Raw genomic sequence first — 17,555 nt, 5'->3', positions numbered from 1 at the left:
ATATTTAGTCCAGAAATCTCATAAATCTGATGAGAGCTTTTTCTGTCAAACTTGGGCTGGGTTAGCCGCAGTTTCTGAACCATGAGAGTCAAATATTTTGAGTTTCATTCCAAAGCCCATTTTCTTCTGGCATGTATAGTTAGTTTAAAATAAAAAATAAAGGAATATTTAGCAAAATAAAAAAAAAAACACGTAGGCAACAAAAGAGGGAAAAGCTTCTCTTATTGGTACATTGAAACGAGGTACTGCTGAACGCATAGGAGGCCTTGCATAGCACTGTCCAGGAAATCGGCCTTTAGCAACACAGAAAGAAAATACACAGTATGGCATTGAGAAGTTCCATCGATTTGATAGCTAGTCATCCGATACTATGTACACATTTTATAAACTGTATGCCATGCCTGTTTCTCTTCAGTCTTAAACCGGCTCTTAAAACAGGTTTTTGTCTTGAAGTCGGTGTAAAACACTTCATGGCACTTTGCTACTAAAGCATTTTTTCCGACAGACTGTAGCCTTGCAGTCCTTTAAAGTGTCCTTTACAAATAAAAAAGTGCCTTTCTGCTACATATGTGTTATTGGAAAATTAAACAACCCATGATGCTGCTTTGTATCTGGATCCACCAAACACGGAATCTGTATGCGATGCGAATTAGACAGGGGTCTCCTCTGGCAGAGCTCGCACAGACATCTCATCTCAGGCCTGTAGGGTCCGCCTTTCGTATAAAGCTTCCAAAGTGAGTAAACAAGCACCATGGTGAAAGGCCTCCAAGTCGCCAAAAGGAAGATTCATTTTTGCATCTTGCTCGCTCAATGTGCTTTTCCTTTCCATTTCCAGAAAACAAGCACGCTCGAGCCGACACGTACATTCACAGCTTAACACTGTTGCATCTCCCAGTGCCATGATGCAGAAAGCTCTGCTCCCATCTGTAGGCAAGAGTGCTTTGATACTGCAGCTCCTATTCAGGATCAGGCTGCACGGGAGGATTGGCTTCGTCCTCGTGGAGGCCCCCAATGTTTGAATCAGTAATCAACCCAGTGCTTCTAGTCCTTCACCGCCTCTGCTGGGTATATACTGGGTACGCTAGTGTGACGTTCAAAGAGTCATTGTGCTGCAAGAGCGATGTGTGTTGGTAATGTAGCACCAGTTCTTTGAGTGAACCATACAAATTATAGGGCTCTGCAAATCCATAGCCGCTAGGAGTCTTGTTTATCACACAGTGCTTGACTTCGCCCTCCGCACTGTAAAGGAAGAAAAGCATAGATTGTTTTTTAAAAAAAGACACTAGAAGCCAGCATAGCTGAAGAAACCGTACATAGCAGAATAATACATAGCAGAATAATAAAAACAAACATGGCAGGGCATAAAAAAAAAAATACTCAATCCAATATGCCCAAGGAGGAGGTCAGCATGAATATTCTAGCCATGATAGTGCATTATACGTCCTGAACTAGAACAGGACACTAATCGCATCAGATTCTGCGCAGCCGGTACAAAGGATGGAGAAGGGCTCCATCCCCAGCCTTTTTGACTGTAAACTACAGAGTGCAGAATCGGAGCAAGCCAACTAGGGACCAGCTAAGGTCGAAGGCAGTTTCATCTTTAAGCTCACCAAGATCGTATTTGCTCGTAGTATCAGTTATTCAATGCTTTCTCCGTCTATTAGACCAAGGCACATTAGGAGGAAAGCGTTCTAAAACCTTTGTAAGCATGACACTACTAAATAATGTATGAAACGGACTGACAGAATCAAATTACTTTTTACACAGATGATCCCTTGCTCAAACGGTTGCCCTTTACAGTCAACTAGACCTACTTCATCACACAAAAGCGTTCTGACCCCTTCAGGAGGCTACTAAAGTCCACTACCATCAATGGTATCGGAGACCCAGTTAGATATGCAGAATCCACCTGCTTCCGATTGCTGCTGTACTTGCTGGTTAAATTTGCTTTGGCCCCATTTAGGCACGATTGCAGGTCATGCGCCGAAATAACCCACAGCTATCCCTCTTTGTATTTTACACATTTAAATGTTATCTGCGCACAGACCCATATATCCTTTGCTTGCCGTCTCAAGAAATGGACTGATGAAACAACCATCCCTGCGAACCATTGCAACTGCAAACACGCCGATTACAAGCAAAATCGTGAGGTGGCCAATTCTTAACTCCTTGACGAGAAGTACAATGATATGTTCCCTGGTCACCAGTGTGGGTGCCAGCCGATGAGAGGGACAGACAGCCCCCCTTACACGAGACATCAGCTTTTCCAGTCATTGGATAGACTTCCCTCACCATCACATTCTGGCCACCTTTCAAACTGTCAAACATGCCAACTAATGCATTGGGTAAATATTTCCAGAGACACCCAAAGACTGCATATCCTCTGCATTTGGATCTTCACTTTTACCCTTGGTTGACCTAATCGCTCCATTTGCCTTCACCTTGCAAACATATGCCTCTGACATGGACTGCTTTCAGACTATGATGTGATGTCCATAATACCAGCTCTGCCTCACAAAACTGGATGTTAAAACAAACCTCTATGCCTAAATGCCACCAAAATAAATATTCTACTCGGGTACCCGATCACAACTCTACTTTCTTTCTCCTGGCCTCAGTGTAAGCGCATCTCTCCATTCCTGTTCCCAGCTAGGTATATGGGCTTCATTTCAAAAGATTTTCTCTTCTACGCCACACTAGTCCAAGAACTGGCAAATTAAACTATCACATACTCCTTTTTCTCACTGTGTCCCACAAAGTGGAGGTGAAGAGTGCCATGGTGCTACCTAGGTTGGACCCGTGTAATGGTCGAACAGCCAAGAGACTTACCCATCAAATGTAGGGCATCCAAAAAAGGCTCCAAGACTTCTCCTAGGGTTGCACCTACAGATCACATTACTCCAGTCTTAAATCAATGCATTGGCTCCAGGCGGATGACTTACTCACATTCAAAAACCCCTGTGCATTATGAACCAAGCTAATTGGGGCTCTGGTCCTACAAAGTTTAACAAATGGTAAAGAAGTCCTGCCCAGATTGCTCTCCATGCCACATTCCATAAGCACAACAAAAAAAGGTTGTTGGCAGGGCACTGGATACTACTGGGGCAAACGTATTGATGATTTTACCTACAACACAACAGAAAACCACCAACGGTACACAAAATCACAACATTACTCCATTCGAAAAAAGTCTTTGAACTGTCGGTCTCTGATGTCCACTAGACACTGTTCTGCCCTGCTTTTCTGTCTGAGAACTTTGCATTACATGTCTACTTCATCTATGTGGATCTATGTGGATGACCCACCAGCACTTCTTGCTAATCCTACAAGCTGTTTTTAACTGCACCCCAACATCCAGCGCCCTTGCACTCCCAACCTAGTCTTGCCACCCTTGAACTTCAAGAATCGGAATGTTCCATGGCTATGAAGATGAGAAACTTCTACTCACTCGACTTCCTCAAGGTGCTACTAAGTGACGGCATCCACAGCTGGCACCATACAAAGCAACAAAACCAAGTCGCTTTGAGCCTTCGTAAGGCACAAAAACACCCATTTCACCCCACAATGCGAACGCTCAGAGTAGCGTTCTGAGCTGTATACTGCAGTTGCATAGCTGCCCACGTTTTCCATATCCATGCATGACACCTCGAGCCAGTGTCGGTTTTTCCAATCGTATGCTGGGACTTTGAGTTTTGGTTTTTCCCGCTGTAACTATGGGCCTAACAAGTCACACCATGCAGAAAATAGAGCTGGCATGAGGTGTCACACATGTAACTGGGAAACCTGGCAACAATGCAGCTTGTGATAAATACCATGTTCAGTTAGGACTTCTGCTTCATATGGAAATGGGTTCATCTTTTTTGGGCTGTCTGTGATTTTGCTTCAAATGGCATAACCTCATGGGTGCTTCATCTGATGCAACGTCACAGAACATAAGCCATGCCTCAATGCAAGTTGAGAAAATTATGCTGAACTGTCAAAATGTGACTGAAGCAAGCACCTGCTAAACTTGAAAAGGGAGGGTTAGTGAACGTGCTCCGGATACTTACACCACAGAGCAGGCATAGCATCCTTGTTTGCTACTCTCCCGCACCAGGAATGTTCCGTCTCTCTTCCCCCTTAGTAGACCGTCTGCTTGAACTCTGTTGATACTTCCCACATTCCATGTGCGTTCGTCATGATGTGGCAAGTCTTCATCATCTTCCACCATTGAATATTGGCTAAGGAAATTAAAACAAAGTCAATATTTTGTGTCGCTTGGAATGTCTGGATTACCACAAATGTAACATACATATGAATGTTTACATTAGAACGCATGTCATTTCAAATCCAAGTGCTGGTAAATGTCATTGAATGGAGACAAAGAACAAACCATTACTAAGCCATCAAGGATAAACTTGGAATTGCATAGTCCTTTTGCGCCACTGCACTGCACATATAAGAATTGTCTAGCATTTTGGCACGTACCGTGCAAACAAAATTCTCTTTGAATAACACAAATAAGGTTAAATGCATATGAAGTCCCTGTTGTTGATGTGACTTCAGCTATTGTTTTCCTGCAGAGTGATTGATTTCTGGGTTGCCATTTCAGCAGTTGTGCCAGATGCTTATTCCCCAGAGTACATTGTGACTTATTTAAGCTTCCGCCTTTGCATGCATAGGATTTTTCTAGGGCAAACACTGCTGTACAAAGTCTAAAGTAAATGGACACTCACTCGTCTGTGTTTTCGTTGCCTAGCCATTCATTTAACAACTTCTGCCGAACACCTTTCTGTGTCAACCACCTGAAAGATTAAAAAAGGATAAAGATTATAATTGCATCGAACGATGTAGACAAATTGTAAGAAACCATTTTTTTCTATTTTAATTGAAAAATGCTCTTACATCAAGTAGTGATCTCTGAGCTTTCGCAACTGGATGAGATCTGGCTTAATGCTGTTCATGCGCTTGTCAATCTCACGATAGTCAGCTGCTTGCTTCTTGAGGTCATCTTCAAGCCTGCGTTTACTGTCCACAATTTCGCTAATGCGAGACTTCAACTTATCGTAATTGTGCAGGATTCTGAAAAGGAATAGTTCCCCTTTAGATGTTGTCACATGTGGCAATCATATGCTTACAATCAAGACGTGGGCGTCCTACATCATGAAATGTACTTTCTAACTCTGCCACTTAACAAGTTACCCAAAGAGGGTGGTCACAACATCTCTTATGTCCGTTTACACAACATAACGAGTGCCTTTTCTTCAGGAATAATACTTTTCCAGAGCGTTCCCAAGTGAGTACCCTTGAAGTGGAATCAGAAAGATTTGCATTCTTTGCTCTTTTTGCTTTAAACTTTTTTAAATATTACACTATTCCAAGCGTATTTCTCCATAAGCAGTGAAAAACAGGCAGATGACCAATAAAACATCATGAAATGCAATTTAGCACGTGAAAACTAGTTGGCTCTGTCTTGACACGACATATCTTGAATGTCTCTTATGTGATTTTACTGAAGATTTTCTAGTCTAGCCATTTTTTTTTTTATACCAAAACAGGTTTACTGGAACGTAATTGGGGAGGCTCACCCCACCAAGCCTCCTGTTTACCCATGTTTTAACCCCTCAAACCACTCCCCACCTGTTTTAACCCCTTACCCGCCACATATATATGTTTTCTTTAAATCAGTATTTTTTCAGTCAAAATATTTCGATAAAAAAATGCCTCGAATAAAAAGTCCTTAGAAAATCACTGGATACCATCACAAACAGCTAACAAAAAAAAACTACAAATCCATTATCGGGCTCTGATAATTACACAGGGACATTTTCAATATGCCTGAAATGTTGTGTTAAAATGCTTTTATGCTGCAAATGACAAATGTAGATAAGATTGGGATTAACATTAATCTTGTTCATTGTAATTACTGTCTCACTCAGTATCATCCCCAGCACTAATGTACCACCCTCCTACAGAATTTTGTAAAGTTGGTTGGCTTAGAGCTCCCTCAAAACAAAATAGAATACAATTCTGAATAACAGTTTGCAAAGGATAATGAACGTGCACTCCATGTTAGGTGCATGAGGGGGAAATGTACCTTTGTACTTCTTTTTCATTTCCTTCGCGTTTAAACTTCTCAATGTACTCCTTGCTGTATTTTTCCTGGGTTTGGCACTGCTCTTCAAATATTTTAATTGTTTCATTAAATGCTTCTATGGCAGTTCTTTTCATTTGAATTTCCTGAAGAAAGAATTCGGTAGGTTAGCATTTATGTTTTAATCAATTAATCATGCATTTAGAATTATCAAAGACTATGGAAACAGCTAGTATGGACTTGGACGGACAGCCTATGGGAGCAACAATTTGAACAGATGTTCAGAACATGCCATGCAACGCTACAGAGCATCATCAATTGGGCCGAATGAGACTACAATGGAATGATAAGATTCATTAACCCAGGAGGCTAGATTGGCCAGTCTTTGTAGGAGCTAAACTGCAAAAAATATTTAATTTCAACGATTAAAAGACATTAAAAAAGGAAGGTAAAATACAATGACAAACATAAAACATTGAAAACTAAACAAATATAAGTGTGATAAAGTTTCCTTGTAAAGACAATGCTTTTTCAAAGTAACACAGAGAATTAGCAACACACCTGTAAGGTAATGAATATAAATACTTCTTTGCATCAGAAAGTGACCTTAAATGATAATGCTTATATATCCGTACGAGGCATTTCTTCCTTAAAGCTTTAAAAGTGGAACAAAAAAATAGGAAATGTGTAAAATCATCCTATGTAGAGTCATTAGATACACAGGCTGGTGAGATACTGGGGTGTACATCATGGTATACTACGGAGGCCTAAGCCCCTAGGTTAAAACACTCCCCTTGCAGGGTTTATGAAACCAGTTGGAATAATAATGTCTGGAAATGCAAATCATGCTTAAATTCGTTTTTTACTAAAATTCTTGCCAGATTCGTACCATAGTTCCAAGGAAAATGTTCAAGATATTTGGACAGCATGATAGGTTAATTTTTTTAACTTATTCTTGCCACATAGAAATCTCCTGCGAAATGGAAATGGTGAGACCGGTATTTCCCTACAGTTCATCACCCCATTAGTTTGACAGCTCTGCTAAATTTGGTTACATCCTGGAAGAAATTACATAACTTTAGAAGTGGAGGGCAGCTTTCTCAGCGATCCAATACAACTTTCAACAGTGCCCAAGCACAAGGATGCAAGGTTCACATCTCAATATTGGTCCTAAATACATGGTGGGGCAAGCCAAGAAGGTCAATTGGGTTTTTATGGGCCTACCCTCCACTTTGTACCATGCTGGTCGGCCAACTTAATGGTGGACAATGCGCGTAAGAGGTATCTACTGCTCTTCATCCATTCATTGAGTTACAACGCTATATATATATATATATATCTCTGGACGTGAGATAATAGAGGTAAGGGGGACCTTGCTGGCATCTTCCGTACAGAAAAGGGGTTAAAACAAGGGTGTGTAATGGTCCCCATCCTATTTAATCTTTATGCGAATGATTTTACATCAGCCATAGAGGAAGTTACAACCATTATCCCTCATTTTGGTACCAGGAGTATTTGTTTGATTCTCTATGCTAGTGACGATGTGTTAATGGCGCCATCACCTTTGTCACTGTAGAAATTAGTAAAAGGACTATTCCTTTTACGAACCAACTGGGATTATCTATAAATCGTGCAAAATACAACCTTATGCAGGTGGCTCTAGAACGGTTATGGAGGATTACAATCATGCCCAGGCTAATCATTAGGAAAATGGTATAGTAAGATTGTTTAGGTGTACGTTTTAGTAACAAATTGTCTCAGTAACACCATAGTGAAAAAACAGCACAATATGATGCGGTCGGTAAGGGGCATTCATAGGTCTAGCCACTAGTCTAAATTGACCTATTAATAACACATGAACTATCTATAAAACAAAGATCATATCCATGGTGAATTAAGGGTCAGCCATATAGGAGGTTTGACAGGAACAAGTGCCCTCTGAAAAGTAATCGAAAATGTTTTAACATACTTTTGGGTGTACACATGTCCACTCACTTTATAATACCTACTTGGAGCTAAAATAACCTTTTTTGACCAATACCTTAGTTTTGACTTGATAAGGGAAACTGCTTGTGCTCCGGACATTCTTCGGCAATTGCTAAAAACGGGATACCAGTCCTGGGTGGCAATACCGAAAAATGCTCAATATAGTACTAACACGTTGGAAAAATACATTGGACTCCAGAGCAGCAAGGGAATAAGTGGAGCAGTAAGATCTCACTTGCCATTTGCACCATAACACTTTATCACTATATGTGCTGTAGTTAACTAGCCATAAAAAAATTGATTGAATTATCTAGACTGTTTTAGTAAACTACTCTTCATGCGATCCTGATCTCACCAGAATAAGGCGGCTACAACGTGCCTGTCTCGGGTGAAAAAAACATTACAGCACTTTGCCAAAGGCAGAGGGTACAAAACAATACAAACGTATATCTTTCCTGAAAGTTATGTGTACACCCAACATAGAATCTATATTTTGGTATTTTGTTACTCGATGCTCCAGTATAATTTGCACTTCCCAATTCTCTTTTAAATGCTCTCGGAATACTGAAAGGTTGAACTGCCTACATTATTTTTACCTTTAGATTTACAAATAGCACATGGAAATGATTGACCTCTCGACCAATCGGAACGTTCAAAATGCAGTTAATAACTACTGATGGAGTTGATTTCCCTTGCTGTTTCTAAAAGTCGAAATGTCTGGAATTAAGTGTTCCCCTCCATTCAAAAGAGCAATGCAATTTCCAGAAAGATTTTCCAACAGGATACTTACACCTAATTTAGCACATCGTGAACTCTAAAACATGGACCAATTCTTTCACTTTCGTTAATCTACAAACATTCACCATTGCACCCTAAGCAAGCTCATGCTAAAATTGGTCCAGTTCAAACAGTTTTGCTATTAGAATGCTTACCTTATAATCTAGTCATTTTAACATGAAAAAAATGAAACCATATTTAATTTTCTAACAGGTTGTGTACTTTACTCAGTAAGAGAAAATGTTTTGCTACACCGCCACAACTGCAAAAACGTTATTGCGAATATCACTATGCACCAATAGTCTTACAGATCTTGGGAAAAGTCATTATCTCTTGGGATAATGGTCCTCGAAGATAATTTAGGAGCAGATTATCCCATAAGGGCCCTTCCTCAGTCTGAAGGCTATGTTACTTGTAGCTTTTGAGATTAATAAAGGTTTGAATATTTTCTACGACATGTTATGAACATTTTATCCTCTGCTGCGTTTTCTACGTTTTAAGTACTTTCATGGAAATACGATAATTTTTCCAAACAACCAACTTGGACAACGTTCTAACAAAAGCAAGCTATTGGGTGGGTGAGGTGCTTCAGAGCAATCATATGGCGCTATATTACATAAATCTCTGGAATGGATGCATTAGAAGTCTAAGGAGAAAAGCTGTTCCAAGATTAGCGCTGAACGGCTCCCCGACAACATACATAATGTCCAACAAATTTCAGCCATTTCACAGTTACATGGTTCCTTTATTGGAATGTTGACCCGCACAAATGAGGAGACCATGCAGCTAAGGAAACACCATTCCTTAGTAAGCTGACAATCCACAGAGGTTGTGTTCCATATTCATCATTGGGTTTGAAATGACTAAAGCCTCGAATTTCGAGTGCTTTGGGGTCTCTTGAACTTTTCCACATATTTTTTCTGAAACATCTGAGGTAGGCTCTGTACAACAGTTCGGGTCATAAAGGGGGCTGGAGAGGAGGGCAAGTTGCCCTTCACTTTCTCTATTTCCAGTGCTCTGGTGCAGGGAACAGAAAGAAAAAAAAACGTTTGCCCTTCCTTGGGTGCTGCTGGTTTAAGTAATGAGGGCACTGAGCGAGGGTAGAGGGCCCTGGGCCAGGATTGAGGGCACTGGGCGAGGGTAGAGGGCCCTGGGCCAGGATTGAGGGCACTGGGCGAGGGTAGAGGGCCCTGGGCCGGGAATGAGGGCACTGGGCGAGGGTTGAGGGCCCTGGGCCGGGATTGAGGGCACTGAGCGAGGGTAGAGGGCCCTGGCTCTGGGCATTAAAGGGGATTACAGGTTTGCTTTCGAGGTGCCATGGATGGCCCTGCCCCTAAATGTGACTCATCAATAGTGGTGTCCCTTATTTGGGGGAGCTGGGATGGAGTGTTCACCCAGCATTATTTATTCTCTCTGGCGATTGGGGGGAGCATGACATTAAATTATCTTAAAATATAGAGTAGGATATTAAACAGACTATGCGGCAACTACCACCAAGAAACCAATTGGGACATAGGTTACTATAATGCACCCACACAAGGACTTAACAGCCCAAACAGTAGCAGTATTCAGCTTTGAAGAGCAGATTAATGTATGTGAATCACCGTGATTAATTACTGTACAGTCAAGCCTGCTCACACCCGCAAGCAGTTCAGAAACCCTGCCTCCGGATGTAGTGACTAATGCCCCCGCCAGTGAAACTAGAGAGATCTCCAAGATGAAATTGCAACTGAAGTAAGCCTTATAGACCCAAGTGACGAATTATCACAAGATTATAAACTGCCCAAGAACATCTGAAGGATGCAATATGAAGATCCCTCCCAAGGTCTAACAAGGTTATTATATGGAGTTGTACAATTAAAATGTTTAGTGTTTTATTTGTGGTGAAAATATAAGTACACACAAGTGATTTAAAATACAATTGTGTCCATTGTTTTTTTAGTTTATGGGAATGCACTCTACACAGTCCTCTCACTTGACACAGCTGAAGAAAACTGGTCTGTACTGTGTTAGGCTCCTGGTCAAGTCGTAATGTTTGGAATAAGGTATATACCAGAGATTGTGTACTAATTCTGATTGGCTGAGCGGGTGTGTAGCAGGAATCCATGTGATGCTAGTTGGTCCTATTCTACAATTCTGAGACTGCAGAAGCTGGTCAACTCACCTGAGATGTTCTGGTATAGTCTTCATACAATCGGTCGTATTCACGAGACTTGTCTTGGAACTGAAGGTTGTATTCATGAAGCTTTTTCCCAACTGCATCAATACTGTCTTCCTTCACTACCTGGTCCTGAAAAGATCATTTAAAAAACAATATTTAACAAAGTATCACTGATCCATGTTAAACTGAACACACAAACACAAGCTATTTAAATGGCCATGTTCAAAACTTAAGTACATCTAGAAAGTGAGGAACAAGACATTGCGAGTCGTACCATTTGAAATTATACGACAACTAAATATTTGTTTGCGTTTGTCTATGCATGCTTCCAAAAGCATAATTTCTTTACCTATGCAAACCATTACAGCTTCAGAAAAAACGGCAGTGTACCTGTTGGTGTTTAGATACAGGATAAAGCAACTTCACGTCAAGTTTAGGGTTGTACTGAGCAAGAGACTCGTTCCGGTAGTGGTTTATAAGTTCAACGACAGAGTTGAAGGTTAAAGGATCTGAAAAGCCATATTTTCCATCTCTGTGAAATATCTTGATTAATTTGTTATTTCCTCCTTTTCTGTAAGATAATTAAAAAAAAAATTACAAAACCAATTCGCTGAGAGGAACAAGGACTTGTGAGAGAGTCCATGCATATGTTCTGCATTTTTACCTCAGAGTGAGTGTGTAGTCCCCATGCATTTTGGTTGAAGCATCTCGTACCAAAAACGTACCATCGGTTGTATCACGCAGCTTTTCATTTACCTCCTCCCTGTCGCAAAAAAGTCAATTCAGTAACAATATGTGACAAAGCAAATACCAGGAACACCAGTTTTTGCTCACATAAAAGCACAACTTGCTGAGATTGCTGCCCGAAGGCCACTTTTCCAGTTAGATGTGTAAACTAGTCATGTGCATTATGTTGCTAGGGTAAGAAACTCGAGTTGTACAGATGAAACACGAAAAGGGACATTTCGGATTCCTAAAGGATTGCAGACGTTGGCCCCCGAACAGAACGAAAGGATAAATAATAATAAATTGCCCTTTATAAGAAGTTAAGATCCCAGATCCCTGCAATGCGACTAATGCTTTATTCGTCGATGGGTTTTGGGGCCCCGTTTAACTCGCAATAGCCGTAACTTTCTACACCTTTTCCAGACACCATGCAATAGTAATTAACATGAGCATGATAAACACGTGTAAAAGAAAAGGAACGATCAGACCATTTGGGAGTAACTCGCATCTAGCGCTTTGGATATGTGCGCCAGGGATATAAAAGACATGCATGCTGCCGGGCAGAGGCTTAAATGTCCCAAGCCGCGAAACCAGACCCGTATGGCTCTTTCAGGGAAGCGCTCCAAAAAAGGACTAAGCGAGACAGTGCTAGGGTGAACGTGCATGCTACTTCCTTCCCCCTGTCCTGTGCCACTCACCGCGAGATATCTCCCCAGTACCATTCAGCATCTTGCAGAGTCATGGTGTGATTCATACCACTATTGGGTACAGGCGCAGGCTTCGGTGGCTTGGGAGGCAAGGCTGCAGAGAAGAAGAAAACCAAGATCAAGGTCTGCGCACAGACTAAAGGCTAGCATGGTGCGAAGAGAGCATACACCCAGGAGTAACCGCTGGGATGCCCCACCCCTCCCCCTCGCCAGGTGACAGGACATGAACATTCAATCACCACAAGAGAAGGACACGACGCTCTCCCCACACCACAGTCTGACACCAAGCCAATGCAAGGGTCAGATCGAACCAACTATGGGTCCGGAAAACGGCAACAGTAGGTTTCCAGTGCAAAAGACATGGGACTTCCTCAGTCTCTGCCCTGTGAAGATTTCCGTGCATACACCAAATCTGCAGGGCAGGGCAGAATACAAGAGATACAGCAGCATGTCTGCAGCCTGAAACCGACAGCACTGGCGCCTGGGGCAGTGCAGGTGTAGGACTGGGGGACATGACCGGCACTTAGTTTAACATTCGGTTTATGTATGTGCATCTCAGGCATCAGATATTTTGAAGCACATACGATACACACACACACACATTTGCAAGTTCTGATGTTACACAAAATTACTCATGGCATATTTTTTACTTTCTGGAAAGAGAAAAGACGGACTTTCACATTTCTAATGCATGAAGTGTAGCACCAATTTTACATTTTCGGAATATAGAGTGCACCCATCTACAACCAGACCGACCACCCGCCCCGCCCCCTTCTTTCCCAAACTCCCCCTGCTCAGTCCCACACAGGCACACATCCACTGCATGGCGAAAACGCACAGAACAATGCCTTACGCGGCACGCCTAAAACTAGCTACTTGAAAAAAAATGCATGGATTTCCACATCAAAATTCCGCCGAGAGTGGCAACTGAAAGTATCGCTAATGAAGTCACGTCAGCCTATCAGACGGAAGCGCGGAAGAAAGCAATACCGGTGCACGAGTGAACAATGGGAGATGGCCATTACCTGGCGCATCCATCTCTATATAGAATATTAAGTCGGTGCCCCGCTGGATCTCAGCCTTGTGGTACTCTCGGTCCAGCTCGTCCATATTCCAGACAGTGTTGAACATGGCGACAGCCGCTTCACTGGCCACGTTCCGATGTTGGAATAGCAGCGGACTCCCTTTGTGATCATCTCTTGAAATTCATTTTAAAAGCTGCAAGGGCTGCACTGTAACCTATTACATCATGGTCTCCAGCCAATGGAGCCGGCGAGGAGCGCGCAGACCCCTCCCGCCCCTCCACATCGATCTGACGGAATCTCGGAGCCCAGAGAGGCGGGCAAGGCAGCCTTCAGTTCACAGGACTGCGGCTGCTGCCAGCTTCAGCAATCACACTGCCGCTCTCCACGGGGCACCCACCCCACGCAAGCCCTGCAGGATGGTACGGCCCACAGCTGGCAGCTTGACAAAAGCTCAGACGCTGCAGCGCGCGGCACCGAACACGGGAGAGGGCACCGAACACGGGAGAGGGCACTTTCTGCAGCCCTGTGAAACGGGATCTGAAAGCATCCGAACTAGAACTGCAGGACAACACACCGACCCCTCGCTGCAAGGAAGGCGCCCATTACAATGGAACCACTTAACGCGGACTACTCCTGCACGTACACTACCACCGACAACCACAACAGTACATTATTAACACCAGCAAGTCTGACAACAAGAAACCGTTTTTAGTTCCCTGAAAATGTCATGCATTTTTTTATTTCACGGAAATTCTCTTCTTTCAACAAAAACGGCGCCCTTGCGGTATTCAAAGTTAACTCACAACCTCACCAGGACTAACACACTACCACCTCATCATACCCGCCACAGCGCCTGGAGGCAGAGCAATGGCAGCGGTGCGCCATACAACCTCAGAATCACACTAGAGGTTCCTTACAGGGGGCGGGGGGACTGAAAACCAGAATTAGATTCTAGAAACCAGCGACGGGGGGCGGGGGGATTAGGTAAAGTTTAGCACGCTTTGCACCCATCTGCCAACGAGAACAGATTGCAGGTGTTACAGTCCCCTTAAATCACTGTGCTGACAAGTCCAACAGCAAGGTACATCACGCGGTACCAATGACACCTTCCAGTGTGCCCCAAGTTTGACAAGGGGCCAGGGATACTACATAAGGGACCCGATTCTCGATAGGCAAGCGGGTGAGAGTAGCTTGCGCGGCTGCACGCGAGGGGCACGTTCCTGCAAGCGAAGCGCCCCTGCTTTTTTGCATGACACGACGCCAAGTTCAAATGGTTGAGCGCAGAGCACCACAACACCGAACCAGCGATCCGCAGGGCCAGGGTCGGAGAACTGCGGGTGCCTTACCAACCAAACACGCAATGACAGGGCAACTTACTTTTTAAATTATGCATGGGCTTTGCTGTTTTCTTGCAAGTCTCTTCCTTGCTCGCCAGTTTTCCACAGGAAAAATAAAAGCTCTATAACCAACTTGGTGGCCCTGGTGAAGGCAGCAACCTCTGAGACCGAGCCCGAATTGTGTGCCTCTGTTAAAGGCTCCCCCCTACAGGCGGCGCAGGCCGCTGGCTCCAGGTTAATCATTGAAAGGCGAAGGCAAGTTCAGCACAGCAGAGCAGAGCAGAGCATAGCAGCGGGAGCGATGCAGAAACCTCGGCGGCTCGCACGTCCCACTCAGATAAAGAGCTCGGCTTCATGATTAACTCGGCAGGTTCAAATATTTGCTGAGCCAGGGATTTCAGGTGGGGGGGGGGAGGGAGCTCGAGCCGCACGGCCCGCCTAAGTAAGCGCCGTCTGTCAGCAGCTAACAAGTGGCCACTGCGCGGCCACCTCATACGCGCACGGAATTGGAGGAGACCATTGTGAGCGCGCCAAAAATAGACTGCGCACCGTGTGTGCACAGCGCAACATTAAAGCAACCGGCAGCAGAGAACAGGAAACGAGCAGCAACATAGAATGACTGCCTCCCTTGTCACAGCCAGGCTAGCAGCCTAGAAAAAAAAATAATAGCACCGCAGGCTGTCAGTGAACCCCTCCACGCCCCAGGTGCAAGTGGGATTTGGGAAACAGCACCCACCTCTACCATTTCACAACGCCCTCATGAGAACAATTCACACGTGTTTAAAATGCACACAATCATTGAAATATACGTTGCACGGGTTTATCCCAAAAAAGTATGATTTGAGTTGCAAATCTATATTTGTAAATAATCCGATCCCTCCCCACAATCCTTATAACACCGAGAAAAAAAAGCCGCAGGGTTGCCTCAGGGCTTCACCCAGTAGACTCAAACTAACCAGTGTGCGATATCTCAGCATACCCTAGATGCCATGCCACGTATCCACAAGGGGTGATCTGGAGCAAATCGCCAAATCTCCAGAGAACAGGGGCGACATATGCACAACATTCAAACAACCCCTGCACGAGCAGGTCTGCTGGACAGCTATAGGGATGTGTTAGAAGTACGCCTGCATTGACATTTCCGAAATCCCACGCGAGCCTACATTGTTCAAAGGTAGTGCATGTTTAAGCGTCACCGCTTCAATCTCTCACATCAGACCTGCACTTCTGGATTTACACACGCACTTGCAAATAGCCATCCATGGCTTAAGGGGAGCTCTCAAACTTTCCCGTGGGCATTTTTTCCTTCGGATTCTGTGACTTCTAGTTTTTTTTCTTTTCAATTTGCATTTTAGGAAAGCAGGTCTTCGAGTTCCAGGCAAAAACAGGACTGGCGGGCTTTTTCATGCAGGACGACGGCAATTTGGGAGCTCTGCCTCCGCCTCATGAGGTCTGCAACCTTTGGCTCCCAGATGTGTTTGGACTACCATTCCCATCCGGCCTGTACAGCATAGTCAATGTCAGGAGATCATGGGAATGGTAGTCCAAACACATCTGGGAGCCAAAGGTTGCAGACCTCTGAAACGTTGAAAGCCAGAGGAATATTTATAAATTAGGTCCGACATCTATGCTCCAGTCCACTTTCAAAAGAAAGCAGGTTTAAAAGGTTTATGCGAAAAAGGTTCCAATTGTAGAAATATTCTTCTAGACGACGCCCAACAAGAAGGTTTACCATATCTTCAATAAATGTAGAGATTTCGGTCCAATGAAGACTAGCTTGAAGCACGCAGGCCATGCAGCTATCGATAATCTAATGGAAAAGGATGGTTCGAGGTGATCGCTCAATGCCTAGCTCCACACCACTACAGGTATTACAGGAGTCTTTCTAGTCCTCTCTTGGAGGGTGAGGGGTGCACTCTAGTTTCCATTTCGATTTACTTCACAGACCAGTGACGTTCCACAAACATTTTCTTGATCATGCATCTTCAGGAAGGCTGTCCAGGTGTTGAGGGTTAATAGCCCCTGCCATCGGTGCTAGGAATTCTCGTAACGGTCCTCCCATGCGCCAGGAGCCTGAGGGATATCCATCTGCCTGGTACTTCTTTTTCTGTGTTCTCCTCAAATGTATGATAATTCCGCAGTGACATGGAATAATTTAACATTATGTAGCCTCACAGGGGACCAGTTTCTGAAAGTCAATCTGCAGGTCCACTGCTACGGGGACCTCACAAATACAAAGATTTCTTAAATTGGCCACGAAAAGGTTGGATATGCTATCTAGGGCACTTTGGCAGCATCTCCCTTTGACAACCTCCAAGGGTGGACATATGGCAGCTTTGATGATGGAAGACGAGAATAATTAAAAAATACATGGTACAAAGAGGGTCTTTGTCAACCTTGTGCTGCCAAAATATAGCACGGTCATCAGTCTACCTATTCATTACTGCAGCAAAGATGCATACGAGGGGGTTGGAGGAGGGGTCTTTGTCATCACATCTGCTTCAAATCTTGCACATCCAATCCCAAGAAAATTGAAACTTTCCTCCACACTGTGCACATTCGAAATGCAGCCAGTGTGCATTTGGAATTGGGCTGTTGAAGACTGGTGACACTGCTCCATCGCTGCCTAACCGCAGCATGGACTGCAGCCCTCAACTGACATGTATCTACCTCAAACTATTGCCATCATTTTTTAAAACGTCCAATAGCCTTCACTTGCAATACTGTCAACGCCATTATTCTAGATGATCTTAAGAGGGCTGC

At 43.7% G+C, this 17,555-nt stretch overlaps 1 protein-coding gene across 4 annotated transcripts in view; it reads right to left on the bottom strand.

The window, feature by feature from the left end:
- Positions 1-205: 205 nt before the first annotated feature.
- PIK3R1 (phosphoinositide-3-kinase regulatory subunit 1) overlaps positions 206-17,555 on the bottom strand; it is a 157,075-nt gene continuing 139,725 nt past the window's right edge. For 2 of the 4 annotated variants that reach the window (XM_069627386.1, XM_069627387.1), the window contains exons 7-15: positions 12,422-12,524; positions 11,662-11,760; positions 11,388-11,568; positions 11,001-11,126; positions 6,077-6,219; positions 4,885-5,061; positions 4,716-4,784; positions 4,050-4,220; positions 206-1,239 (exon numbers count right to left, since the gene is read on the bottom strand). In XM_069627386.1, coding sequence (XP_069483487.1) covers positions 1,050-1,239; positions 4,050-4,220; positions 4,716-4,784; positions 4,885-5,061; positions 6,077-6,219; positions 11,001-11,126; positions 11,388-11,568; positions 11,662-11,760; positions 12,422-12,524 — 1,259 coding nt within the window. In that variant the 3' untranslated portion in view covers positions 206-1,049. Of the gene's footprint in view, positions 1,240-4,049; positions 4,221-4,715; positions 4,785-4,884; positions 5,062-6,076; positions 6,220-11,000; positions 11,127-11,387; positions 11,569-11,661; positions 11,761-12,421; positions 12,525-13,455; positions 13,651-14,832; positions 14,985-17,555 lie in introns of those variants that run through there. The other 2 variants (XM_069627389.1, XM_069627388.1) reach the window with 2 other exon arrangements.

Source organism: Ambystoma mexicanum, chromosome 6p, assembly GCF_040938575.1.
Source record: "Ambystoma mexicanum isolate Mex_15411 chromosome 6p, UKY_AmexF1_1, whole genome shotgun sequence".
Taxonomy (NCBI): Eukaryota; Metazoa; Chordata; class Amphibia; order Caudata; family Ambystomatidae; genus Ambystoma; species Ambystoma mexicanum.
The sequence above is the reverse complement of the archived record's forward strand: the minus strand, read 5'-3'. Positions and strand labels throughout refer to the sequence as shown.